A 26,379-nucleotide genomic window follows, 5' to 3' on the forward strand; every position below is an offset into this window, starting at 1 on the left:
GCCCCTTCTGCAAGCTGGAGTGGGCTTGGCTGCCAAGGTTCCAGTAGGGCTCTGGCTTCCCCACAGGCCCTGCACATTCTTAGTTCACAGGCATTCTCCAGACTGTGTTCCCTCCACTTCTTTCTTTCTTTCCTTCCTTCTCCCCGTCCCCCAGCCCTCACATGGAGGCTGCCCCTTCAGGCAGGCCATGACAACCTCCCTGCTGCCTCACTCTCTTGCTGCCAGTGGCATCAGCATGGAGCTGACAAGGGACTTAGAAAGACATTTCTTTCCTGCCTCTAGTTTAGGAGCGAGCCTAGCCCGAGCAGTGACACTGCGTCCTTGCCTTCACCACCCAGGACGCTGACCCACTGAGCCCACAGATGGGACGGGACACGTGTGCGCATGAGAAGAGCGGGAGCCGGCTGGTCAGTGTCCTCAGTGCCGATGACGAGGGCACGCTTAGCAGGGAGAACAAAGTTCCCCATCCCTTTGCTGCTGACACATACCTTCAACACACGTTGTTGGTGACAAGTGCTTCTGTCCTGTGAAAGTTCCTTCGTAAAGTCATTCTAGTATTATTTTTTAACTTCTCACACAGGGATTAGGCTCAGCTCTCATAAGCATCATTGCTTGGAGCCTGTTTAGAAACTGAATGACACTGCTTGCCCATTTGGGGCATGTGAGTAACTATTAATAATCTTGGATTCCCAGGCTGGGGCTATGGACCAGTCTGCCAACACCCATGTCCATCAGAGAAGCAATTACAGAAACCAGACCTTCTGCAACCCATAAAGAATTTTGGTCCATACTTACATAAGAAAATAGAGAAGTTTTCTTTTTTCTTTTTAATTTTTTAAAATATTTATTTATTTTCCCTCCTGTTGCCCTTGTTGTTTTATTGTTGTTGGAGTTATTACTGTTGTTATTGATTTGTTAGGACACAGAGAAATAGAGGAGGGGAAGATAGAGAGGGGGAGAGAAAGACAGACACCTGCAGACCTGCTTCACCACCTGTGAAGCGACTGACTCCCTTGCAGGTGGGGAGCCAGGGGCTCAAACCGGGATCCTTATTCCAGTCCTTGCGCTTTGCACCACGTGTGCTCAACCTGCTGCGCTACCGCCCGACTCCCTAGAGAAGTTTTCAATGGAGGGGATGGGACACAAAACTCTGGTGGTGGGAACTATATAGGATTATACCCTTGTTAACTTACAATCTTGTTCACCATTATTAAATCACTAAAAAAAACTATTATTTCATAAGCAGTAATTTAAAAAATAGTAATTTTAGTTTCTTCCTTTTCTCTTCCTTTCTCTCTCTTCCTCCCTCCCTTCCTTCCTTAATTTCTTTGACAAGGCAGAGAGAAATTGAGAGAGAAAGAGAAGCTATAATACTGTTTCACCATGTGTGAGAATTTCCCCCTGCAGGTGGGGGCCAGGGATTTGAACCAAGATCCTTGCACCACCACCCAGGCCCTCAACACTGTCTAAGCAGAAAGCTCCCTCATGGCTCCCTTCTCTGGAGGTTCCTCTTCCAGCTCAGTGTAGTGTGTGGCAAGTGTTTAGCCAAAGCCAGATGAACAAGTCCTAAGCGAGCTACACTTTCTCTAGAAACATCTAAGTTCTATCTGCTAGATTCTATTCAAGATCTCAAGGTCCAGGGTCATGAGATAGCCACGTAGACAATACTGAACTTGAAAGGAGAGCTGCTCACCTGACTTGCAACAGTCTAGGTGACAAAGAGTTGGGCACTGCTGGGCTGGCTGTATTAGGAAAATTGCTGTAATAAAAATACTCACTGTGACTCATCCCAAAGCTCTAGCCACTAGGAAATAGACACATCAGTAAGTCTAGGTCCCCATGGGAATCACATCTTGCTTTTAATGATGATGCAGGAGCACAGGACACTGTATCTCTCTATAATTAGGGCTGACAGGTATCTCCAAGTGGATATTTATGGCTGACACTGGAAATATTAACCAGCTATTAACAGAGTTATGCTGCTCTGAATTTGAATGTGGAAATACAGCCAGAGTCTTTCTCACTTCAAAACAGAAATATAGCAAGAATGAGTCCTCCGATATGGTTGTCAGATACCTTCCTGCAAGGTGAGAGTGGCTGACTTGTTTCTGTGTTCCATCTGCCTCCGTGTTGTCACTGTGTCTCTGAGGAGAAAGGGAAATGACATGGAACCATCCTCTACCCAGACTCAACTTAGGAGACACCCCAGCCAGACCCAGCCAGGGCTGACCAAGCCCAGCAGACTCACGAGGTATTAGCTGACCCACAGACACATCAGAGTCGTCAGACTCAGTAAAATCGCTCACTGGGACAGTAAGCAGCTTTGCTGTGTGTGTGACCCAGGTTTGAGCTTGGACCCCACCATATTCTCTCCCTCCCTGCCTGCCTTCTGCTTCTATCTGGAGAGAAAGAGAGAGAGAGAGAGAGAGAGAGAGAGAGAGAAGAAAAAGGAGGAGAAGAAGAAGGAGAAGGAGGGGGAGGAGGCGGAGAAAGGGAGAGGGATAGGGAGGGAGGGAGAGAGAGGGAGCAAGCAAGAGAAATAGAGATGAATAAAAGATGACTAGTTTCCAAGTATCAGAGCAGATTCAGGGAGGGTGCATCAAAGCCTAGCGGAGATGAAGAGATGGTTCACCCAGTAGGATGTGTGTCTTTCCATGCTCACTGCCCAGGCTTAAGCCCAGATAACACATGGACGTGTCACAGAGGCACTGGGGAAAAGTCCTCATGCTGTAGTCTCCCTCCTTTTCTGTCTGTCTCCATATATATATGAAAAAGTGACCCAGAGCAGTGAAGTCATACATGCATAAGGCCCCCAGATGACCAAAGGGGGGAAAATAGACACAGGGTCTAGATACATGAGTGAGAAAGGCTTCAACCAAGAATACTGTATCCTGCTAGACTGTCATTCAGACTAGATGGAGGAATCAAAACCTTCTCAGACAAACAGCTGAAGGAAGCAACCATCACCAAGCCTGCCCTGAAGGAACTTCTGAAAGGTCTCCTATAAACAGGCCACCATAAATAGGCCATATATCAGGACACTCTACAAATCTATAAGAATGGTGTTAAAATATCTTCAATCTTTGATATCAATAAATGTCAATGGCCTGAATTCACCTATTCAAAGACACAGAGTAGGAAGATAGATCAGAAAACACAACCCAACAATATGCTGTCTACAGGAAACCCACCTAACACAACAAGACAAACACAGACTCAAAGTGAAAGGATGGAAAACTATCATACAAGCCAATGGCCCACAGAAAAGGGCAGGAACAGCTATTCTCATATCTGACACGATAGACTTTAAAATAGATAAGATTAAGAAAGATAGAGATAGACACTACTTAATGCTCAGAGGATCAATCAAGAGGACTTAACAATTATTAACATCTATGCACCCAATGAGAAGCCATCTAAATACATCAAACATCTACTGAAAGAGCTACAGCAATATATTAACAGCAACACAGTCATAGTAGGGGACTTCAACACCCCACTCTCTCAACTTGACAGATCATCCAGGCAGAAAATCAATAAAGACATAAGGGAGCTAAATGAGGAGATAGATAAACTAGAACTATTGGACATTTTCAGAGTCATTCATCCCAAGAAATGGAATACACATTTTACTCAAATCCACATGGGTCATTCTCAAGGGTAGACCATATGTTAGGCCACAAAGCCAGCATCAGCCAATTCAAGAGCATTGAAATCATCCCAAGCATCTTCTCAGACCACAGTGGAATTAAACTAACACTTAACAATTAACAAAAGACTAGTAATAGTCCCAAAATGTGGAAGCTCAACAGTACACTACTTAACAACTACTGGGTCCAAGAGGAAATCAAGGAAGAAATCAAAATGTTTCGAGAGTTTAATGAAAATGAAGACACAAGTTATCAAAATATTTGGGACACAGCTAAGGCAGTACTGAAAGGGAAGTTCATAGCCATACAAGCATACATTAGGAAACAAGAAAAAGCACAAATAAACAGCCTGATTGCACATCTTAAAGATCTAGAAGAAGAACAAAGGAACCCTAAAGCAACCAGAAGGACAGAAATCACTAAAGTTAGGGTAGAAATCAGTAACATTGAAAATAAGAAATCCATACAAAAGATCATTGAAAGTAAATGTTGGTTCTTTCAAAGAGTGAACAAAATCGACAAACCTTTAGCCAGACTCACAAAACAAAAAAGGGAGAAGACCCAAATAAATCAGATACTAAATGAAAGAGGAAATATCACAACAGACACCGCAGAAATTCAACATATCATGCGAGGCTTCTATGAACAATTATATGCCAGCAAACTGGAGAACCTGGAGGAAATGGATGATTTCCTAGATACCCACCAACTTCCAAAACTAAGTAAAGAGGAAGTGGATAACATGAACAGGCCCATCACAGCTAATGAAATTGAAACAGTTATCAAAAATCTTCCCAAAAATAAAAGTCCTGGACCAGATGGTTTATTTTATTTTTTATATTTATTTTCCCTTTTGTTGTCCTTCTTGTTTTACTGTTGTAGTTATTGTTGTTGTCGTTGTTGGATAGGACAGAGAAATGGAGAGGAGGGGAAGACAGAGGGGGAGAGGATAGACACCTGCAGACCTGCCTCACCGCCTGTGAAGTGACTCCCCCTGCAGGTGGGGAGCTGGGGGCTCGAACCAGGATCCTTATGCAGATTCTTGCGCTTGGCGCCACCTGTGCTTAACCTGCTGTGCTACCGCCCTGCTTCCCAGATGGTTTTACAAATGAATTCTACCAAACCTCCAAAGAAGAACTAATACCTCTACTTTTATGTCTTCCAGAAGACTGAAGACATTGGAATACTCCCTGCCAGCTTCTATGAAGCCAACATCACTTTGATACCAAAAGCAGACAGGGACACAACCAAAAAAGAAAACTGCAGACCAATATCTCTGATGAACATAGGTGCTAAAATATTGAACAATATTCTAGCCAACCGGATAGAGCAGTATATTAAAAAGATTGTTCATCATGACCAAGTGGGGTTTATCCCAGGCATGCAAGGTTGCTTTAATATACGTAAATCAATCAACGTGATCCACCACATCAACAAAAGCAAGACCAAAAACCACATGGTCATATCAATAGATGCAGAGAAAGCCTTTGACAAAATCCAACATCCCTTTATGACCAAAACACTACAAAAAAATGGGAATAGATGGAAAACTCCTGAAGATAGTGGAGTCTATATATAGCAAGCCTACAGCCAACATCATGATACTCAATGGTGAAAACTGGAAGTGTTTCCCCTCAGATCAGGTACTAGACAGGGCTGCCCACTATCACTGTTCAACATAATGTTGGAAGTTCTTGCCATAGCAATCAGGCAGGAGCAAGGAATTAAAGGGATACAGATCGGAAGAGAAGAAGTCAAACTCTCCCTATTTGCAGATGACATGAGAATATACATAGAAAAACCTAAGGAATCCAGCAAGAAGCTTTTGGAAATCATCAGGTAATACAGTAAGGTGTCAGGCTACAAAATTAACATTCAAAAGTCCTCTATGCAAACAAGAGTTAGAAGAAGTTAAAATCCAGAAATCAATTCCTTTTACTATAGCAACAAAAACAATAAACTATCTAGGAGTAAACCTAACCAAAGAAGTAAAAGACCTATAATACTGAAACTTAGATAAAAATCTTTCAGTATAAAATGCTGGTGTTTGGGGGAAGAAAAACCACATGAAAACATATAGATTTGAATTATCTGATTTATTTAGCACAATATAGCTTCTTCTGGTAATAAGTTAATGTAGATAGATATCAAAAAATGTACTCCAGTGACAGTTTCTCTCATTTAAAGGAAATAAATCTTTAAAATTAAAAAAGAAAACAGATGCTTTCCAAGAAAAATACTTCTAAATGTATAAAGTACTTGCAGATTCTTTAAACATCTAATTTCACACTTTTTGACAATATTAAGTTACTGAAAGTGAATGGAATCTCTCTCAGAAATTCATGGTTTAGTTTATGAAGGATTCAATGACCGTTTCAACTCCCGTAACCTACTAAGACCGAAATTCAACACCTGACACTTAGAAATCACTTGACCCACTCTCCTAATTGTACAGGTGAGGAACCCCCTTGCCTTGCCAGGATCAGACAGAAGAGGCAGCCTGGACTCTGAATGAGAACTTCCGGGTGCTCTGAAACGTCCACTGAGCTAAGGCACAGGCCTAACACAAGCAGCTAGTCTAAGTGAAAGAACCCAGTTTTGCTTTCTGCATATCACAGGACTGAATGCTGCCATGTTCCTCTGTGGATAATGACCCGTCTAGTAAGCTTTGGAAACACAGACCAGCCCCATGAGTGCTGCTTATCACTCCAGAGCCCTGTATGTTCTTCCCTCTCGGAATCCTCTTCGGAATTTGTTCTCAGACGACTTTTCTTCCTGGTTACGTCAAGCCTGCCTGTCCTTGTCTGACATTCATCTGCAGAGGAAGGTGGCATGTTGCCAGGAGCTACCTAACTGTCCACACATGAGCCAGATGGTTCATTTCTCTCTGCAGCTCCAACACACCAAGTCAGCCCACACCCTGCTCTGTTCACGTGAGCAGCCTTGGCTTCCAAAACATCTGTAGACACTTTCAATGTCCCAAACAGCTGCCTGATCCCTCACCCCAAGAGAATGCTGTATAAGGCTTTCTATCAGGTGCTAAGCACTTCTGGCGTATAACTGCTGGTGATTTCTCTCAGTTTGACAGCTGCACATATACCACTAGGAAACAAAAAACAAAACAAAGGGGGGGGGCACATATCCTTGCTTTTAATGGGGAGGGGGCTTGGGCAGTGGCACACCCGATAAAGTGGACATAGTACTATGCACAAGGACTTGGGTTCGAGCACCCACTCCCCACACTCAGTGTGATGCTTCACGAGCAGTGACGCAAGTCTGCAGGTGTCTATCTTCCTCTTCTTCAACGTCTCTGTCCTATCCGATAAAAACCGAGGGGAGGGGGCAAGAATGGCTACCAGGAGCAGTGCACTCGCCGAGCCCCAGCGACAAGCCTGGAGAGTAGCCTCAAGAGTACAGTCGTCAAGCAGGCAGACGTTCACTGTGGCAAGCTGTTTTTCCAGTCTGTAAAAGGAACTTTAAAATCTTCATGAAGGCGATTCTCATTTTTGTTATTCTCAGCCCTGCAGCAAAGAGTATGGTAGCCCATCTCTACCTTTTCTCCAGTGTGACATTTCTCTCTCAGAGTGGGCGTCTGGTCTGCTCATGAGCTATAGAGGCTATGGGAGATGTGCCCTACGGGACACGTTTCTTTGAAACCACCCGAGCATTTAATTCACTAAATCAGCATGTTTTCGTGAACCAAGTTCACTTCTTTTGGTTGTTTTTGTCTTGCTTTTCAAAGAGCATGCAGATTGTTGATAAGGAAACTCCACATTCTTTGACCACTTCACTTTTTGATTTTAGTTCCTACCAACTTTTAGCCCCTGGGAAAATATGAGCTCAGTACGCTTTCTACTCCAGGGCCAACACTCCACGCACAATGCATAATGGAAATGGTGAGCTTGACAGTGTGATGGCCACACTGAGGAGACGGCAAGTAAAGTACTGAAGAGAGAACAGATTTTCTTAAATATAAAGCGAAGAATTCCTGGGAAAGGACTAAACCAAGCAAAATAAAAAATTATTTCCCACCCCTTTAACTAAGAAATCCTAATGACTTAGAGGTAGATGATGTTGTTATCACATAATGAAGTAGTTAGTTGTGAGATCTGAAAATGACAAAAAGGGAGGGAAAGCAATCGCTGATCTGCAATTAGTTTCCACTACATTGGGGAAAATTAACGCTTTCAATTCAAAGTTGCAAGCATGAAATCCAGGCATGTCACAGACTTGCTTCTTTCATTGAAATGGATCCAGCAGCAGATGGGAAGGGTCCGCACTCCAGGCGAACAGCAAACGGCAAAGTGGTTGCCCCCACGAAAACGTCCCAGGGAGACTGTTTCTGATGTTTCCAGCCTGGCACATTTCCAGATGTTTATGATCTGGCCTGCTGAAGTCTTCTTTAGCATTTAACTAATTCTTTGTTGCTAGAAGGGGCTGGGACTGTTTCTCCACACATGAACTGATCCTAAAACCACAAGAAATTATGTATGTCACCGAGTGTCTGTGTCACAGATGCAGTAATAGTAAACTTTCATTTTGCTATGAAACCAGTCCCACTCGATTAAACTTAGTTTTTTCACTGCTGTAATAATTCATCCTTGCCCAAAGAGTCAATGTCAGCACTGAACTTATAATTTCACAGTGCATCCACTTTATACTGAATTCATGTTTGACTTCAAGTACCATCAGGCTGGAGAGAGAATGCAGCAGAGAGGCTGTGTTTCTTTCCATGAATATCCCCAGGATCCACCCCTGGGACCACAGGGAGATACTGTGGAACCAGGAGGAGTTTCAGTGTTGTGGTTTCTCTGTCTGTGTCTTTCTGCCTCTAGCTGAATGAAGAAGTTATACCAGGAGCAGTGAAATCACACAGGTGTGAGACTGGCTCTACAAACAATAAATTTCAAATGCACCTTACAGTGTAAATCAGCATATACCCATCTTCCGAGCAGTTACTTCTCAGAAGTTACATTTACAAAGACAAATCACAACATTTAAGTTTCCACAGGAATGGCCACTTAAATGATTCTTTTTATTAAAAATTTTTCAAGATGTGGTCAATCATCTACCCTTCTCAAAGTAAGTATGTCTTTCAACTTAATGGCACAGGTCTTCGTGTTCCTTAGCACATATAATCTGCAGTGCAAGCTACATTGTAAATAAAGTTTTGGCTATTTATCCTTCCTTATGCCAGTTATCACAAGAAATCTGTCTTCCAGGTTACTCTTCACTTGCAAATTGCCACTGCCAACCCCCAACCCCCCCGCCCCCCAAAAGGATCAGCTCCACCTGTCCCCACCATTCTCTCACTCTCTTCATGTGACGCTTCCCTCTTTAATCTCTGGAGCATATGGGGTACTGTTAGCAAAACGCTCCTGATTTTCACCTTCACCTTCACAATATCCCGCAGTACCTTCCAGCTCTAACACAGCCTATTTCTGTCTACCTTCACAGTCAGAGCTCACAGCAACCTGATGGCTTTCAGTGCTACCTATCTGCTGGTAACTCTGAAATTTACACCATTTCTTAGAATTCCAAACTTGGGGGTTGGGCGGTAGCGCAGTGGGTTAAGCGCACGTGGCACAAAGCGTTTAAGGACCGACAGAAGGATCCCGGTTGCAGGTCTGCAGGTGTCTATCTTCTCTCCTCTCTCCATTTCTCTCTGCCCTATCCAACAACGAATGACATCAACAACAACAATAATGACCACAGCAAAGCTTTACAACAACAAGGGCAACAAAAGGGGGAAAAATGGCCTCCAGGAGCAGTGGATTCATGGTGCAGGTACTGAGCCCCGGCACTAACCCTGGAGGCAAAAAAAAAAAAAAAAAAAAAGAATTCCAAACTACTTAAATGTCCAATTGCCTTAACCAGTCCACCTGGATGACGAAAATAACTTCTCAAGCCCCTATACAAGCAGTCATCAATCCTCGGCTGATAGGAAGTATCTTTCTGTTATGGAGACCCCGCTGAAATTATCCTTATCTCCCCTGATATTCTATAGTCAAACCAGTAAGAAAATCCTTACCTTCTAAAATGTAATTAGACTATAAATGCTTCTCACTACCTCCACTGCAGCAGCCTGGTTCAAGCTACCCATCTCCTCCATGGGTTAGTCTGACAGCTTCCTGTCTTCCCACTCCCATTCCTGCTCCATCCCAGTGTACTCCGGACAGCAGTCAGTCACTCGTTTACACCTCGAGCTGGCTCACGGGACTTCCTTGTCCAAGTTTCAGTCACTGCAAGAGCCGAAGCCCACCAGCACCCCTGTAGCTGCCACACCGGACTGGCTGCATCAGCTGGACTCTCACTCACAGTTACTCTGCTCAGTCCCACTGGCTTACTTGCTGTTCTGTCTCCGGTCTCTTCCCTGAAAGGTCCCTTTGCCCAACTGCTCCTACCCCCACTCTGTATTTAGTATGCTCACTCTCTCACTCTTTTCCGTTTTAGCCAAGATCTTTCGTGACCACCTTATTTAAAAATGCAACCTTCTCGTGGTCCGGGAGGTGATGCAGTGATAAAGCTTTGGACGCTCAAGCATAAGGTCCTGAGTTCGATCCCCGGCAGCACATGTGCCAGAGTGATGTCTGGTTCTTTTTCTCTCCTCTATCTTCCTCATTAGTAAATAAATAAAATCTTTAAAAAAAAAATGCAACGTTCTCCTGACATCTTACTCTGATTTCTTTTCAGAATGTTTTCATGTAAGACTAAACCAGTAGATTTCTAAATTATAATTTAAATTTGAGTCTTTTTCTCCCAGGAGGCTAACTGCCATGTCCTTACTCTTTCTTTTTTTTTATTTTATACCAGAGTGCTGCTCAGCTCTGGCTTATGGTGGTGCAGGGGGGTTGAACCTGGGACTTTGGAGCCTCAGATATGAGAGTCATAACCATTATGTTTATCTATCCTCTGCCCAGTCCTTACTTTTTTTTTTTTGAAAACTTTAAAAAATGTATTTATTTACTCCCTTTTGTTGCCCTTGTTGTTTTACTGTTGTAGTTATTTATGTTGTTGTTGTTGGCTAGAACAGAGAGAAATGGAGAGAAATGGGGAGCCGGGGGCTTGAACCGGGATCCTTAAGCTGGTCCTTGTGCTTTGCGCCACGTGCGCTTATCCCTCCGCACTACCACCTGACTCCTGTCCTCACTTTTTCTACACTCACTTTTTGAGTGCACCCTTCAAAACTGCTGTCTATTCCAAGTGCAGATCAAAAGTGGGTACCGTGGGGTGGGTAGTGATATTTGATGTGTTTTCTCTTTTCTTCTTTTTTAAACAAAAAAAATTAAATTTATTTTCTGCTGTCAAGATGCTTATGTGAGAAACAACAGATCAGCTAAAAGTGAACTGCAAAACTGCACGACTTACATTTCTGAAAAAGATAATGCGGAGTTCTCTGGACAGAGGAGGTAAGAAATCCTATTCCTTTCAAAATAAGTTTAGGCTGTGTGAACAGTTTAAATGACTAGAGAAGAAGTAAAGAATGCCAACTAGGTAGTCGGGCGGTAGCGCAGCGGGTTAAGCGCAGGTGGCACAAAGCACAAGGACCGGCGTAAGGATCCCGGTTCGAGCCCCCGGCTCCCCACCTGCAGGGGAGTCGCTTCCCAGGCGGTGAAGCAGGTCTGCAGGTGTCTGTCTTTCTCTCCCCCTCTCTGTCTTCCCCTTCTCTCTCCATTTCTCTCTGTCCTATCCAACAACAACGACATCAATAACAACAACAAAAACCAACAAGGGCAACAAAAGGGAATAAATAAAATAAATATTTAAAAAGCCTCTATCAATTAATTTCCTTCTTTTAAATTAGTAACACACGCTAAAGAGCGACTGTCCGCTCAGTCTTTTCCAGACAGGCTGCTCTAGGCCCCTGCCTGCCACGTCTGCCACCCTCCTCCCACCCTTTACACTTCGACCCCTTACTTTGTCATAAATCACTTTTATAATGAGAGAGCAGCTAGGACAGGTCGCCACGTCTTCTCCATTCTCCAGATCTTCCTGGAACAGAAGCAGACACCGTGTGATCAGAAGAGAGATCTCTTTCCCCCCAAGCCCTCCCGCCCTACCAAAGGCTCCTCGGTGGCTGTGCCAATGGTTTCTCCCGGCGGCCACCAAAGTTACCTTGGTGATGCAAAAGTTATCCCCACACGGGCAGGGGTAGAAATACGACTCCGTGTCCTCGTCATACTGGAAGTCCTCTATCTCCACCTCGTCGTGAAACACTGCCATTGTCACTGCGCCCAGCAAAGGGCTGCCTGTCACTCCAGCTGTTCCACGTGGACGAATCGCTTCTTAGCAGCCGGCGGGTCTCACCCGGTCTTGCTCGCCAAGAGCCACTTCCGGCGCACAGCTAGTACGTCACTCCTGGCTTTGAAGCCAAATAGGTGACCGGGTAGCGGTCGCCATAGAGATGACTAAGCTCGTGGGGGGGGGGGGCGGGGGGCGGGACACTGGAAGACGGAGCTCATCGATTGGTGGTTCGGTGAACTTCTCCGCCCATCGGATGGAAAAGACCAATAGAGAGTGGGGAGTCGCTGGCATTCTAGAACCTCGTGTCTAGGACACCGGAAGTCCTCGCACACCCGCGGCGGATTCCTGTCCAGCCTCTGCTCTACTTGGGCTCGTCTGTGGGGTCGGTTCTTGGAAGTGGCGTGGGAGGCTGGTAGCGGGGTTGTGGTGGTCGCTCCGCCTAAGGGTGCCCCTTAATCAGCCCTCGGTAGCATCAGCGCGGCTTTCGGCTCCTCGCCGAGGCAGAGGTGGGGGGCCCACTGCTTGGCTCGGGGCTGAGACTGGGTGCGGCGGCTCAGCCTCCTCGCACTCCCCGCCTGCCTCCCGGGGACGGAGGACCTGCTCCCCTGGGAGATCGGACTCGTCCGCTGACCTTGGACTCGGGCGCCGCTTAGCTGGCAGCTCCCGGCTGCACTTACCTGCTCAGGTACATCCCTGCCTCTCCTTCATCTCGGTTGTCTGAAGGTGCCGCGTGGGGCGGACAGGCCGGGTTCTTGCCTGTGTTTGCAGGCATGTCACTAACCTCAGCAGTGGGTGATCATAGTCATGGCATCACCTCCTGATGCTGGGTGTCTTTCATGTGCCAGATATTTTACTAAGGGTGTGATTTTTTTTCTTTCCCCATCGACTTCGGGAGTTTAGATGTTCGTTCAATGTATTAATCTTGAAACTGAGATACCTAGGGAAGGAAGACCCTTATCTGTTCCCAGAACCCAGGAACACATAAAAAATTACCCGACTATGTGCATCACTCACTATTGGTTTTGTTCTTTCTCTGTGATAGGAATGGCATAGCTGGCAGAGTTGTTTGGGGGCTTCTGTATACCTTCAGGTGAAGTGTAAGTAAATAAAAGGTGGCCTGGAATCAGTGCGAATGTCTCTTGTGGTGCAACTGGATTTTATGGTGTATGGCTTCATTGGTAGATGTTTATTATGGTTTTTGTAGAGAAGAAATGCGATGGAGTGGGGGGAAAATCTGAAGTGAAAAGTAGAAGATACGGGCTCAGAATCTGTCACACACAGCTGCATATTTGCATTCTTTGGGCCTTGTTTTATCTTCTGGCTAAGAAAAAGACATTGGACTAGAGATGATTTACAAGATCCCTTTCAGATTTAAGACTCCACTTTTGTATGGAAATCATGAACTTTACTCAATTCAGCAATAATATACAATGCTTTGGTTTATTTCACATGGTATATGTGTGTGTGTATATATATATATATATATATGATACATATATATGTACACGTCTTATGTGCATCTATGTGCACGTACTCAGATCTTAGCTCGAAATTGCCGACTGCATGCAGACTGAGGGGACATCCACCTGGCTTAGCCCTTTTAAGGTTTGAAAACCTAACAGCAGAGGAGTCTTTGGAGGAAAATCCTGTTTAAAGAATTTTGGAGAGTTTCAGAGGCCTCACAGATACTCCACTTTACATATTCAGAAATCTACCCATGTTAGGAAACATTTGTTAAACTTGCTGAGGGGTAGCTGAGATGACTCCAGTCTTCCTAGAACAGGAGCTATTCTGGTGAAGTCCACACAGTGCAGTGACTTCTTCCTGTGTCTCTTGGAATAGAAGGACAGGAGGCAGTCGCCAGCATGTAGTCCCATTATCTTTTTTTTATTTTCTGCCTCCAGGGTTATCACTGAGGCGAATCCACTGCTCCTGGAGGTTATTTTTCCCATTTTGTTGCCCTTGTTGTTGTGCTTATTGTAGTAGTTATTGTTGCAATAGCTGTTTTGATGTTGGATAGGACAGAGAGAAATGGAGAGAGGACGGAAACACAGAGAGGGGGAGAGAAAGACAGACACCTGCAGACCTGCTTCACCGCTTGCGAAGCGACTTCCCTACAGGTGGGGAGCCGGGGGCTCGAACTGGGATCTTTATGTCGGTCCTTGTGCTTTGCGCCACATACACTTAACCCACTGCACCCCCGCCCAGCCCCTCCAGCCATTATCATTTTGAAGGTGAGAACCAAATTTCCTTCTTCAATGCTTGTCAACAAAAGTACCTACAAATTAGACAAAATTTTTCTTTTTTTTTTTTTCTTTTTCCCAGAGTATTGCTTAGCTCTGGCTTATGACATAGCTGGGGATTGAAATTATTATTATAGTTACATTGGGAAATCAAGAGACTAGAGCATTGTTCTGGCCACATATAGTACCGGGGATCCAATGTGGGGCCTCGAGTTTGATAAGTAAACGGTCTGTCTGCTAAGCCACCTCCCTGCCATCCCCAGGACGAACCAGTGTTGAGTATACAGAAATGCATATTGTCATCTTTGGTTCTTGGAAATACAAATTGGTAGCCTTTTAGAAAAAAGTCTGGACCAATGAGAAACAGTTTGCTAGACAGTCTTACAGTCTGAGGTTACTTGCCCTAAAAGTAGCAGAGATCACTGGCTAGTTCTTCTATCTGACTTCTTGGTGACTTTTTTGACTTTTCTTTCTGTATTGCCTCAAACAGTGGGGAGGGTTGATACTCTGGTTTCAGTTCCCAGTACCACAGTGGAAACTTTCAAGAGAATAGCTGGGACGTATTGTGCAGATCAAGCATGAGGTCCCAGGTTTGATCCCCAGCACTGCATGTACCAGAGTGATGTTCTGGCTCTCTCTCCCTCTCTCTTTCTTATTAACAACAGTTTTTTAATAGTTCAAATTAACTTCTTATGAATAGTGACTGACCCTATGTGTCTGAGACTGTCCTAAATAGTCCCTATGCTTGTTGTCATCTCCACAGCCAGAGCATTCATCCCTCCTTCAGTTTTGGTTCATCTGAGGCATAGGGGCTGAGGGACAAGCCGAGGAAGGAGCATCTGGTAAGTGGCAGTGAGAACACAGGCAGCCTGACCCCCAGACCTAGGCTTTGAACAACTGCACTGCTGTGGTGTGTGAAACAACACCAGCTTAGGCAGACAGCTCTGTGTGCTCAGGTGCTTCTGTTTTCTGCTCAACTGGTGCTGGATTCCGGGAGACAGATTTGGAGACCTGATTTGGGCATCTCCTGGGCCTTTCATACTTTCAACCTGTCACAGTTAGCCTTTCCTTGTCTGGCCAGAGATGGTTCTCTGTATGACTCTGCCCAGTTTGAGTCCATTTTGTGCTGAAGATAGTAGAATCATAGCCACATGTGAGGTACAGTGTGTGTGTGTGTATATGTATATGTGTATATATATGTATATATATTTTAATTCTACTTGGCACTTTTAAGTACAACATTACAATGATGACTAAACTTTGCATTTATTCCTAAGAGGGGAGAAAGCACTTTTTTTTGTCTACAGGGTTATCGCTGGGGCTCAGTGCCAGCACTACGAATCCATTGCTCCTAGAGGCCATTTTTGTTGCCCTTGTTGTGGTTGTTATAGCTGTTGTCGTTGTTGGATAGAACAGAGAGAAATGGAGAGAAGAGGGGAAGACAGAGAGGGGAGTGAAAGATAGACACCTGCATCAAGCCTTTTTTAAAAAAATATTTATTCCCTTTTGTTGCCCTTGTTTTTTTATTATCATAGTTATTATTGTTATTGATGGATAGGACAGAGAGAAATGGAGAGAGGAGGGGAAGACAGAGAGGAGGAGAGAAAGACAGACACCTGCAGACCTGCTTCACCGCCTGTGCCGGGGGCTCGAACTGGGGTTCTTATGCCGGTCCTTACGCTTCACCTGCTGCTACCCACCCCCCCCCCCCCGCACCAGCACTTTTTTAAAAAAAATTTTATTTATAAAATGGAAATATTGATAAGACTATAGGATAAGAGGGGTATGTTTCCACACAGTGACCACCCCCAGAGCTCCACATCCAACCGCCTCCCCTGATAGCTTTCCTATTCTTTATCCCTCTGGGAGTATGGACCCAAGGTCATTGTGGGATGCAGAAGGTGGAAGGTCTGGCTTCTGTAATTGCTTCCTCACTGATCATGGGCGTTGACAGGTTGATCCATACTCCCAGTCTGCCTCTTTCCCTAGTGGGGCAGGGACCTGGGGAGGCGGGGCTCCAGGACACATTGGTGGGGTCCTCTGCCCAAGGAAGTCAGGTTGGCTTCATGGTATCATCTGGAACCTGGTGGCTAAAAAACAGTTAAGATATAAAACAGAACAAATTGTTGGCTAATCATGAACCTAAAGGCAAAAATATTGCAGATGAAGATTTGGGGTCTCTGTTTTAGGAAAAGCTAGTAGATCTGTTTTAGGTATATTCCAAGGGGGCTTTTTTTTTTTTTTTTTTTTTAAAGACTGAGAGAGAGAGAGAGTAAAAGAGACCACAGTGGGAAAACTTTGTTCAATTTGGTAGGGGGAGGGCGGGGTGGGTTTGAACCTGAGTCAGGCACATGGCAGAAGCAGTGCACTATCCAAGTGAGCTATGCAGGCGGCCTGAAAACACTGTGTAATGGAATAGTTTGGGACCCTGAAGGTGACCGAGCAAATGTACCAGTTAGAGAGATAGTAGGGAGTCACAGTTGATACTGCTATTACTAGTTTGAATTTTTATTTATTGATTTTTATTTTTCTTTTTTTGCTATTAGATTTTTGCTGGGGCTTAATGTCTTTTCAAGTCTACCGATACCAGCAGCCTCTCTCTCTCTCTCTCTTTTTCCAGATAGAGCGTGAGAGACACAGAAGAGTAAGAGAGACAGACAGGAAAGGAAAGACACCAGATCACCACTCCACCACTTGTGAAATTTTCCTTTGCACAGTCCTCTCTCATATGTTGTCTGACAGTTTGAACCCAGGTCCTTGTATTTGGTAAAATATACATTCTTCTAGGTGAGTTATCTCAGAATCCCTGACTTAATAATAATAATAACAACAAAAACAATATGTTAACATTGCATATATGGGAGGGGCAAACACTACCAGAGTACTGCTCAACTCTGCCTTACGGTGGCACAGGGGATGGATCCTAACACCTTGAGTCTCGGGCATGAGAATCTGTTTGCATAACCATTTTGGCTATCTCCTCCACCCCAAAATTCTTAACTCAAGATCATATTTAAAACCCAGTCATAATTATGTCATTGAAACTCTTTTGATGGATTGTGAGTCAGGCCAAGGGGAACTATTTGTTGGAAATAATCAACCCTATAATTGTTCGGAAGAGATAAGGGGGGGTGACTTAGTTTTTCTTGGTCCTCTCGCTTGCCAGGTACTTTCATAGCCAGGCATGTTTCTCCGAAATCAGTGAGGTTGGCATTCCCATATCAACATGGTCAGGCCTAGGGAGGTGGCTTGCCGTACAGTATATGCCTGGCCCGCCTGAATCCCTGGGCTCTATCTCTGGCTTAATAGCAAGAAAGACAAACAGAAATGACCACCATGACTGGGAACGCAGTGTTCTGGTCAGTATCCCCCCCCCCCCCCCCCCCGCGCACACACACACACACACACACACACACATACACAATGGCTAGAGGTAACTGACAGAAACAACAGAGTCAGAACTGAGCTAGTTTCACCAGTGCCAACCAAGCTAGGAATTCTCTTAAGTTGTATGGCACTCGGGTCCCCTTTACCACGTGTGAACTGCTTGGAATGGAACCCCTGTGCTTCCTTGGTGACTGTTGGTGAGCCCAAGTTGTTTGGCAGGGGAGAGGGGTTGCCAGGTACTTCTCTCTCTTTCTTTCTACCTTTCTTTCTCTTTCTTTTTTTCTCTCTCTCTCTCTCTTTCTTTCTTTCTTTTCCCCCTACAGTTCTCAATCGACAGGTGCAGTGGTAGTTATGTGAATCTGTTTCATCTCAGTGCTCTAATGCTCTTGGTTTTTTTCTTATTTCTTCTCTCTCACACCTCATCAGTCTCCCAGTAAATGAAAGAGCTCCGGTTCTGGGATATATTCCACCTTCACCTGCTTCTGCCTTTTCTTTACCTGCCGTGCTGCTCTCATCTTAAACTAGAGCCTCCCGACTGGGCCCCTTTGCCCATTCTGGCCCTTCTCAGTTCCGCTACTCACATGTGCACAGCAGACAGCACGCGTTACTGACTCTCGGCCAGTGTAATTTTGATCTTGTCTCTTCTCTAGCTTATTCAAAGTCTTCACGGCTCCCCATTGCTTTTAGAATGAAGCCCAGGCCGGTCTGGTGTGGTCTGGTTCAGGCCCTCTGCTGGGCTGTGCCATGCCCCATATCTCCTCTAAGTCGCTGACCTCCACTCCTGCCGACTGGCTCCTCCAGCACCCCGGCCTGAGCCTTCTGTCAGGCCTCTGGCTGAATGGTCTGCCTTTAACTTTTATCGCCGTCGTCTGTGAGCCTTCACCACTCCACACTGAGTCTTTCTGAGACAGAGGGAAGGAAAGCACAGCGTGGAGCTCACGGGCGGCACACTGTCCACGTGAGCTATTTCTGCAGCTCTCTGCCCTTCACTTCTGCTAGTCTTCCTCACGCGTCAGTTCTCAGCTGTCTCTTGAGAGAAGCCTTCTGTCCTAGTCCCCGGCTACCCTCTCCCTCTCATTTCCTTGATCACACTCACTATGACCTGTAATTGTCTCCTGAATTCTGTATTTTCTGTTAACAGCCTCACTGTAATGAAAGCTTCATAAAGGAAAAGACTGTGTGTTTTTTTTTCCCCTTTTTTTTAGAAAGGATTGATTTATTCATTTTGCAAAAGAGAAAGAGACCAGAACTCCAGCATATGTGGTGGCAGCAGCTGACCATGGTAGCTCACACGTGTAAGTCCTGTGCTCTGCCCACTGTGCCATCTCTCTCTGGTTCTTTATTTCTTTATTTATTTTATTTCTTTATTTATAAAAAGGTAACACTGACAAAACCATAGGATAAGAGGGGTACAACTCCACACAACTCCCACCACCAGAACTCCGTATCCCACCCCCCACCCTCCCCAATAGCTTTCCTGTTCTTTAACCCTCTGGGAGTATGGACCCAGGGTCATTAATTGCTTCTGTAATTGCTTCCCCGCTGAACATGGACATTGACAGGTCGATCCATACTCCCAGCCTGTCTGCCTCTCTCTTTCCCTAGTAGGGTGGGCCTCTGGGGAAGCAGAGCTCCAGAACACATTGGTGGGGTTGTCTGTCCAGGGAAATCTGGTTGGCATCCTGCTAGCATCTGGAACCTGGTGGCTGAAAAGAGAATTAACATACAAAGCCAAACGAATTGTTGACCAATCATGGACCTAAAGGCTGGGATAGTACAGATGAAGAGTTGGGTGGCGGGGGGGGTCTCTGTTCTGTAGATAGCTAGTAGGCATATTTTAGTTATATTCCAAAGGGCCTGTGGCTGTACTAGTGTTTTTTTTTTCCCCCTGAGCCTGAAATCTTATATGCAGATGGATCCAAGTTATTGTCTGGTGAGATGATGTCATGGCTGGAAAAAGGACCAGAAAGCTGGATTGGGGAAGACAGTAGCTCCCAAATATGGGAAAGGTGTATACATATTGTTGACTGTAAACCCAATCAACTTGATGTGATCTGGGGCCCATATTCAGCTTAGGAGCCTTTGTGACCTCTGCATCTCTGTAGATCTGAGCTCCCATTCTGTGGTCATAAGTAGGAACATTTGAAGCTGCCCCAATATTGACCCATCTTCCTCAGGTGTAGCACAGAGTATGTTGTCCAGCCTCCCTTCAGAGGGTGAAACATTCTCTACCATTGTTGATCCAAGTTGAGAGCAAGGTACTATGGGGACCCACAAAGGGGTCTATTGTGTTGTTCCTGATAGAGATGACTGATAACAATGGAGAGAGGGATTTATTCAAGGTCTAGGCCCATCATGTCTGTTTAGGAATCTCAGGACTCCCTGATTAGGGCTCCAGCTGATGGGGTGGCCTGATAGTGACTAAATAGTCATCGTTAAAGTATGCCAGTCTCTTGCCCTTATTCAGCTTTTGCAGTCCTTGCTTTGATAAGGATAACTTGGGAGTGAGTGAGGGAAGTGTCATAGGAAATAGATGAGGAGGGCCTCTGGTTTCTTTATTATGTCTTCATAGCCTGCAAAGTGCCCGGCATCCCAGTGACTTAATAAACTGAGTGTGCCTGTTGAACAGCCGAGTATAGGTCATCAAATCTTAATCTATTTCTTACAGTAAGTGGTCTTACTACTTCAGTGACTCTGAGTGTCATTTTGCCTTTGTGATCATTTTCTCTGTTTCATAAATAATACTGGCTTATTTTTTGGTGCAGTCGGTTCTGTGAGGGCACACAGTAATGAGATGTCCTCCTTTTTTTTTTTTTTATAAAGATTTTTATTTATTTATTAATGAGGAAGATAGGAGGAGAGAGAGAAAGAATCGGACATCACTCTGGTTCATGTGCTGCCAGGGATTGAACTCAGGACCTTCGGAACCTCATGCTTGAGAGTCTAACACTTTATCCACTGCGCCACCTCCTGGACCACAATGTTCTTCTTTTGTTGACTTTAAATACATATTGATTTTCTCTAGTAAATTAAATAATTGCATTGAATACACGAAATGACTTGATCTATCTTTTAACGAGGAGATCTTTCTTTTTGACAACTTACTACTTTGGAAGTTATTTTCATAATTCGATTTAAAAAATGCCATTTATTTACCAGTAGGTGGCACTGTTGGTCATAGTTCAGAGATCTAGAGACAACAGCTTTGAAAACTAACAGGCCTTTGTTTTCCGGCTCAGCTGAGCAGATCACTTGCATAGCCCCTTGACAAGGTTCATTCTGCATCTCAGCAAGTTGATTTATTGATGATATTCAAAGCGCTAAACAGAACTCTGTTTTCAGATTTCAGTTTGTATCAGTTTTAAGTGTTGTCAGGGAACATGGCCTTAAATGACACTTAGGCTGAATCCATCCATCCACTGGTCTGGTGTTTCATGGGGAAGATATTCTAAATAGGTGGAAGTAAACCTAGAATAAGGAAGAGGAGAGAGAGAAGAGAGGAGAGGAGTGGGAAGGGAGAGAGAGAAGATGCGGGGGTGAAGTATTAGGAGAAACGAAAGAGAGGGAGAGAGAGTTGGAAACATAAGGAGGAGAACTGGGGGGGGGGGGCAGGTGGTGGCACACTTGATTGAGTGCACATGTTACCATATGGGAGGACCCAGGTTCAAGCCCCCAGTCCCTGCCTGCAAGGGGAAAGCTTCACAAGCAGTGAAATAATGCTGTATATCTGTCTGTCTGTCTCCCCCCACCTTCTCTGCCTCCCCCCTCCCTTCTCAGCTTTTCTGTCTCTATCCAATAACTGAATAAAGAAAGGAAATATTAAAAATAAAGAAAATCTTAAAACAAGCAAAAAACACTTAAAAAAAAAAAAGAACTGGGGCCAGGTGATGTCATCTTACCATGTGTCCTCACTTCCGTAGTTTGATAGGCATATCATCTTTCTCTCTCCCTCTCTGTGTCCCCCACCCTGTCAATTTCTCTTTCTCCAATCAGATAATATAAAGAAAAGGGGTGGGGGGAGGCTCCCGGGAGCAGTGGATTTGTATGCTGGCACTGAGCTCCAGCAGTAATCCTGACAGGGAAGAAAGAAAAGAAAAAAAAAAAAAAACCTGGAGGAAAGTGGATCATTGAAAGTAGGATTTCAAGGTGACACCTGTTTTGTAATGCTTTTGCAGTTAGAGAAAGTAGTGCTTCTTAACAGTTTCTCAGAGCATCGATGTTCTCTGTCGTCTCTGCAGTTGCAGGAACTCTGTGAGAATCTCACTATATCTGTGCTCCAATCACTGCACATCCAAACGTCTCAGTAACCGAACGTCTCAGAATACCGGGACCAAAATACCGCATATCAGTCTGCCAGCGTTACACTTAATAACTCCTGTAACCTCATGGACTCCTAAAGTAAGTTTTGTCTTCTTTCTCTCAGCAGCCAACATACCATTTAGTATGTTTTTTTTTTATTATTGTTATTAATTTATTATAGGATAGAGACAGACAGAAATTGGGAGGGGAAGGGAAGATAGGGAGAGAGACAGAGAGACATCTGCAGCCCCACTTCGCCACTCTTGAAGCTTTCCCCCTGCAGATGGGGACCAGGGGCTTGAACCTGGATCCTTGTGCACTGTCGTGTGTGTGCTTAACCAGATGCACCACCGCCTGGCCCCTCATTTGAGCACATTTAAGGGACAGATACTATATTTAGTGGTCTTACTGAGGTGGAAACAGCTGGATACTTTTTTCATGTACTAGAGAGAAATTTAGGGACTAGTCACTTTATCCAAGATGCTGCTGCATTGCCCTGTGACAAGACATAGCTCTTCTTGTCTAAAGACTAGTTACAAAGTAAGCGGCTTTTGGCTGTGGCTTGGTTATAGCTGAATAAATTGCGTATGACTTATATCGTCACCTGATCTATTTACTTTCATGTATTCTAACTCTGCCTTTTAAAATGTAAGCTCCCGACGGAGGTCTTTGCTTTGTTCATGTCTTTATCCCCGATGCCTACCACAAAATGGACTCTTAATAAATACTTTTGAGTAAAAGGTTCAATTAATGAATATGGAGGAGGACTATAAACGCACTTAGCTTGAACATTTTTCTAACACTAAATGTATTATGATTAATTTTTATAGTGCCTTCTAAAGAGCTCACAAAAACACAGAATGTGTCCACAGTTTCGTGTACTCTCCAGGTAACTTAAGGCAGTGAAGGACAGACAGGGTAATAGGGACACATTAAAAATACCTATTTTCGGGGGTTGGGCGGTAGCGCAACCGGTTAAACTCAGGTGGCGCAAAGCACAAGGACTGGCAGAAGGATCCCGGTTGGAGCCCCCAGCTCCCCACCTGCAGGGGAGTCCCTTCATAGGCAGTGAAGCAGGTCTGCAGGTGTCTGTCTTTCTCTCCCGCCGTCTGTCTTCCCCTCCTCTCTCCATTTCTCTCTGTCCTATCCAACAACAACAATAACCACGACAAGGCAACACAATGTGAAAAACAGCCCCCAGGAGCAGTGGATTCATAGTCCTGGCCTGGAGGCAAACACAAAAAAGTGTTTTCGACGAAGACATTCGTAAGTTGGCAGAGAGAAATGGAATGGGTAGAACCCAGTCAGAACTTTTCTTGATAGGCTAGTAGTTTATAACGTTTGAAATGTTCGGGATCTTTCTGATTTTTCAAGCATTTCTAACATTCAAACAGAAAAGTACATAATCCTCAGAGGAAAGCCTGATTAAAAAAAAAATGTTGTGACTTTTTAAAAGAGCAGTTGTAGATTCACGGCAAAATTGAGGGGAAACGAGGGCAGTCTCCCACATGTTCCATGTCCCCACACATGTATGTCATTATCAGCATTCTCCTCCAGAGCGGTACATCTGCTCCCACCAGTGAGCAGACATGACGCCTCATAACCACCCACAGTTCATGGTTTGCGTTGTGGCTCTCGTGGTGGTGGTGTAAATTCTGGACAAATGCGTAGTGGCGTTCATACACCATCATGGTGCTGCCATGAAAGTCCTCTGTGGTTTGATGGGTTTTTCAAAACGAGGCTACCCACGAAGTCAGCGTCCACCACTTCTGCCTCCCCAGGGGTAACTGTGCATCTTCTTTCTGCCTCCACAGATGAATGTCGTCTCTTTTTTCTGCTTCACATCACGGGAGTCACGTAGAATTTGTGCTGTCTTGAGACTGGCTTCTTTCCTTCTCTGTGGTGTTTGTGGTCTCCGCCTTCCCTGCATACAGACGCAGTGCGCTTGCTCCCTTGCTGACCTCAGCACGTGACAGTGGGCCCCATAGCCCAGCTGCCCCATCCATTGTCAGTGGTCATGTGGATGGTTTCTTGTTTGATCATTATAAAGAAAGTAAAATGACTTGCCTTTTTCTTTCTTTCTTTCTTTCTTTCTTTCTTTCTTTCTTTTTTAAATAGCTGAGAACTTTATGCTGGGAACCTCAGGAAATTTCCACTTTATCCAGTAAGAAATATAAAAGATTTACGTGGTGCATTTGGGATGGAATATAATTAGGCTGATACAAAATCTGTTCTCTTTTGTGATAGCATTGAGATTGTTCATGCATCAACTCATGTGAGCTTGGTCAGAGATGTTGGAAACTAATGGCGAACATGGATGTCTGACAGCACCAGTAATAATATGCACGAGGACTGTGGAGATTCGTAGGATCAGCTCCAAATGGTGGTAGAGATTTTGTCAGTGACATGCTTTAAAATACTACCAACAGGGCGGGAGAGAGAGCATAAGAGTTATGCAAACAGACTCATACCTGAGGCTCCCAGGGCCCAGGTTCAATCCCCCATATCACCATAAGCCAGAGACTACCAGTACTGGTTAAAAAAAAAGTAATAATCCTAACTTGCGCCTTTTTTTTAAGTCTCTAAAATAGTCTGATATTTCCCAGTTTTCCTGTAAGTGTGTGTATGTGTGTATGTGTGTATATATATATTGCCATTGCAGAGGCCTTACTGCTCTGAGTGTTTTCCGGTAGAGAATGACGGTAGGAAAGATACCGTACGTAGCACCGAAGTTTCCTCAGTGTGGTGTGGTGGGCCTGGAGTTTGAAGTCGGACTGTGTGCATGACAGAGGAGACACAAGGCCCGGATGTGCTCTCTTGCTGCCCCTTATAGTATGTTAACTTTCAGTCTGATGTTTGCCCAGGAGACACCATGGCCGGTGCTGCGGTTGTGGTTCTTGGATTGTTTCGCGGCTCTGCTGGACCTCGCTGCCCTCAGGTTGCTTCGCTGAGACTGATGCCCAGCACTTTACGCCGCCTGTCTCTGACTAGGTAAGTTGTCAGTCATCTGTGTCACTCGCAGTTGATTTTCAGAGACCTGCCTCGTCATGGTTGTGGGAGGCCTGTCTCATCGCGGAGGGCATGTCAGGACATCTCGCCTTGCGTAAGGTGCCCATAGGTCATCAGATGTTGTTGTGCTAGGTGTTGACCGTTTTCTGGGAGCCATAATATTGTGTTATGCTTTGGATCACCTTGATTTCCTCAGGGGAAATGAACTAATCTAATTGTTTTCTGTGAGGCTAATACCTGATAACTGGATTTCACTTTTTGTTCAAGTGTAATGAAATCCAAAAGGAGAACTGACCACATGGAGAGAACTGCAAATGTCACTCGACAAAAGGTTTGTGGTTTTTGTTTTTTCAGAGACAGGGAGGGAGGGAGGGAGGGAGAGACACCACAACACTGAAGTTTCCTTCAATATGTGGGGGACTGGACTCAAACCTGTGACATGTGACACACATAGCAACGCAGTGTACTACCTGAGTGAGCTGTGTCCGGGGTCTTAGGTGTATATTTTCAGGCAGAGGCAGGCTTTGCTAGGCTGGACAGTTGCACATTGTCACGACTGGCTAATAGGGAAGGTACTCTCTCAAAGGAGAGTCAGCAAGCTTGTTCTCTGAATAAGATGTATAACAGCCAGTCTGAAGGGATGATAGGGAAACACTCAAACATTTCCCTTTAAATTTGAAATGAGCAGATGGCTTTTTCAGCGGGAGACCAGTGCTCACATGCACGCTGTCCAGGGCTCTCTTTTCAGGTGTAGGTTTTGCCTGTCTGTTGCCACCCAGGCTCGGTGCTTGCACAGGCTGTCCGCTATTCCCATTGGCCACTGCACTAGCTCTCCCTTTTCCTGTTAGAGACAGAAATAGGGGAGAGAGAAAGAGCGAGAGACGTCTGCAGCCCTGCTTCACTGCTCCACAACTGGGGGCGCTCCCCCCTGCAGACAGGGGCTGGAGGCTTGAGCCGTGGCTTTCACAGGTGACAGGTAACGTGTGCACTCTACTGCGTGCACTACCACCAAGCCCCTGCCATAGAACCTTCATGACCTGCATGGAGTGTGTAGCTCTTTCTTTCTTTTTTTCCTTTTTGTTTTTGTGTTTTGTTTTTTGACGCCATGTCTCAAAATTGTTGTCCTTATGCCTTCTTTAGAGCAACTTATTTCATCCAGGGAGAACACCTGAGGAGTGGAGGCACCTCGCTCTTGTTGTCCTTGCCATGTGCAAGTTTCACTCCCCACCACATTCAGACTCTAGACACTAGTCTGCTCGTGAAGGAAGGGCAGTAAAGGAGCCTGACTCTGACCTCAGTGAGTAACCCTGTCTTCATTGAAAAGCCTGTACATTGGATATTTTATTTTCCTTTTTTTTTTTAAGTGTTAGTTAGGTGTATTAGGCTTAGCTTCATAAGTACACTTAAACTACTAGAAAAAATTATGAATTTCCTATAGAGAAGGATTATTTTTATTTATTTATTTTATCTTATTAGTGATTTAATGATGGTCGACAAGATAGTGGGATAAGAGGAGTACAGTTCCACACAGTTCCCCACAGTTCCTG

General features: G+C 44.8%; 2 protein-coding genes across 7 annotated transcripts in view; one reads left to right on the forward strand and one right to left on the reverse strand.

Annotated features, from left to right (window-relative positions):
* Positions 1–7,872: 7,872 nt before the first annotated feature.
* Positions 7,873–11,968, reverse strand: DPH3 (diphthamide biosynthesis 3). The gene is made up of 3 exons (XM_007529750.3): positions 11,766–11,968; positions 11,568–11,642; positions 7,873–8,118 (listed from the first exon to the last, which is right to left on the reverse strand). Exons 1-3 carry the CDS (start codon positions 11,871–11,873, stop codon positions 8,053–8,055), a joined length of 249 nt encoding a protein of 82 aa, XP_007529812.1. The 5' UTR covers positions 11,874–11,968; the 3' UTR covers positions 7,873–8,052.
* A 474-nt stretch (positions 11,969–12,442) lies between these two features.
* The window catches only part of OXNAD1 (oxidoreductase NAD binding domain containing 1), a 47,451-nt gene continuing 33,514 nt past the window's right edge, over positions 12,443–26,379 (forward strand). For 2 of the 6 annotated variants that reach the window (XM_060180852.1, XM_060180856.1), the window contains exons 1-4: positions 12,443–12,579; positions 21,763–21,922; positions 24,688–24,814; positions 25,100–25,163. In XM_060180852.1, coding sequence (XP_060036835.1) covers positions 24,696–24,814; positions 25,100–25,163 — 183 coding nt within the window. In that variant the 5' untranslated portion in view covers positions 12,443–12,579; positions 21,763–21,922; positions 24,688–24,695. Of the gene's footprint in view, positions 12,580–16,821; positions 16,925–21,762; positions 21,923–24,671; positions 24,815–25,099; positions 25,164–26,379 lie in introns of those variants that run through there. The other 4 variants (XM_060180855.1, XM_060180854.1, XM_060180857.1 and 1 more) reach the window with 4 other exon arrangements.

This window comes from Erinaceus europaeus, chromosome 21 (assembly GCF_950295315.1).
Source record: "Erinaceus europaeus chromosome 21, mEriEur2.1, whole genome shotgun sequence".
NCBI lineage: Eukaryota > Metazoa > Chordata > Mammalia > Eulipotyphla > Erinaceidae > Erinaceus > Erinaceus europaeus.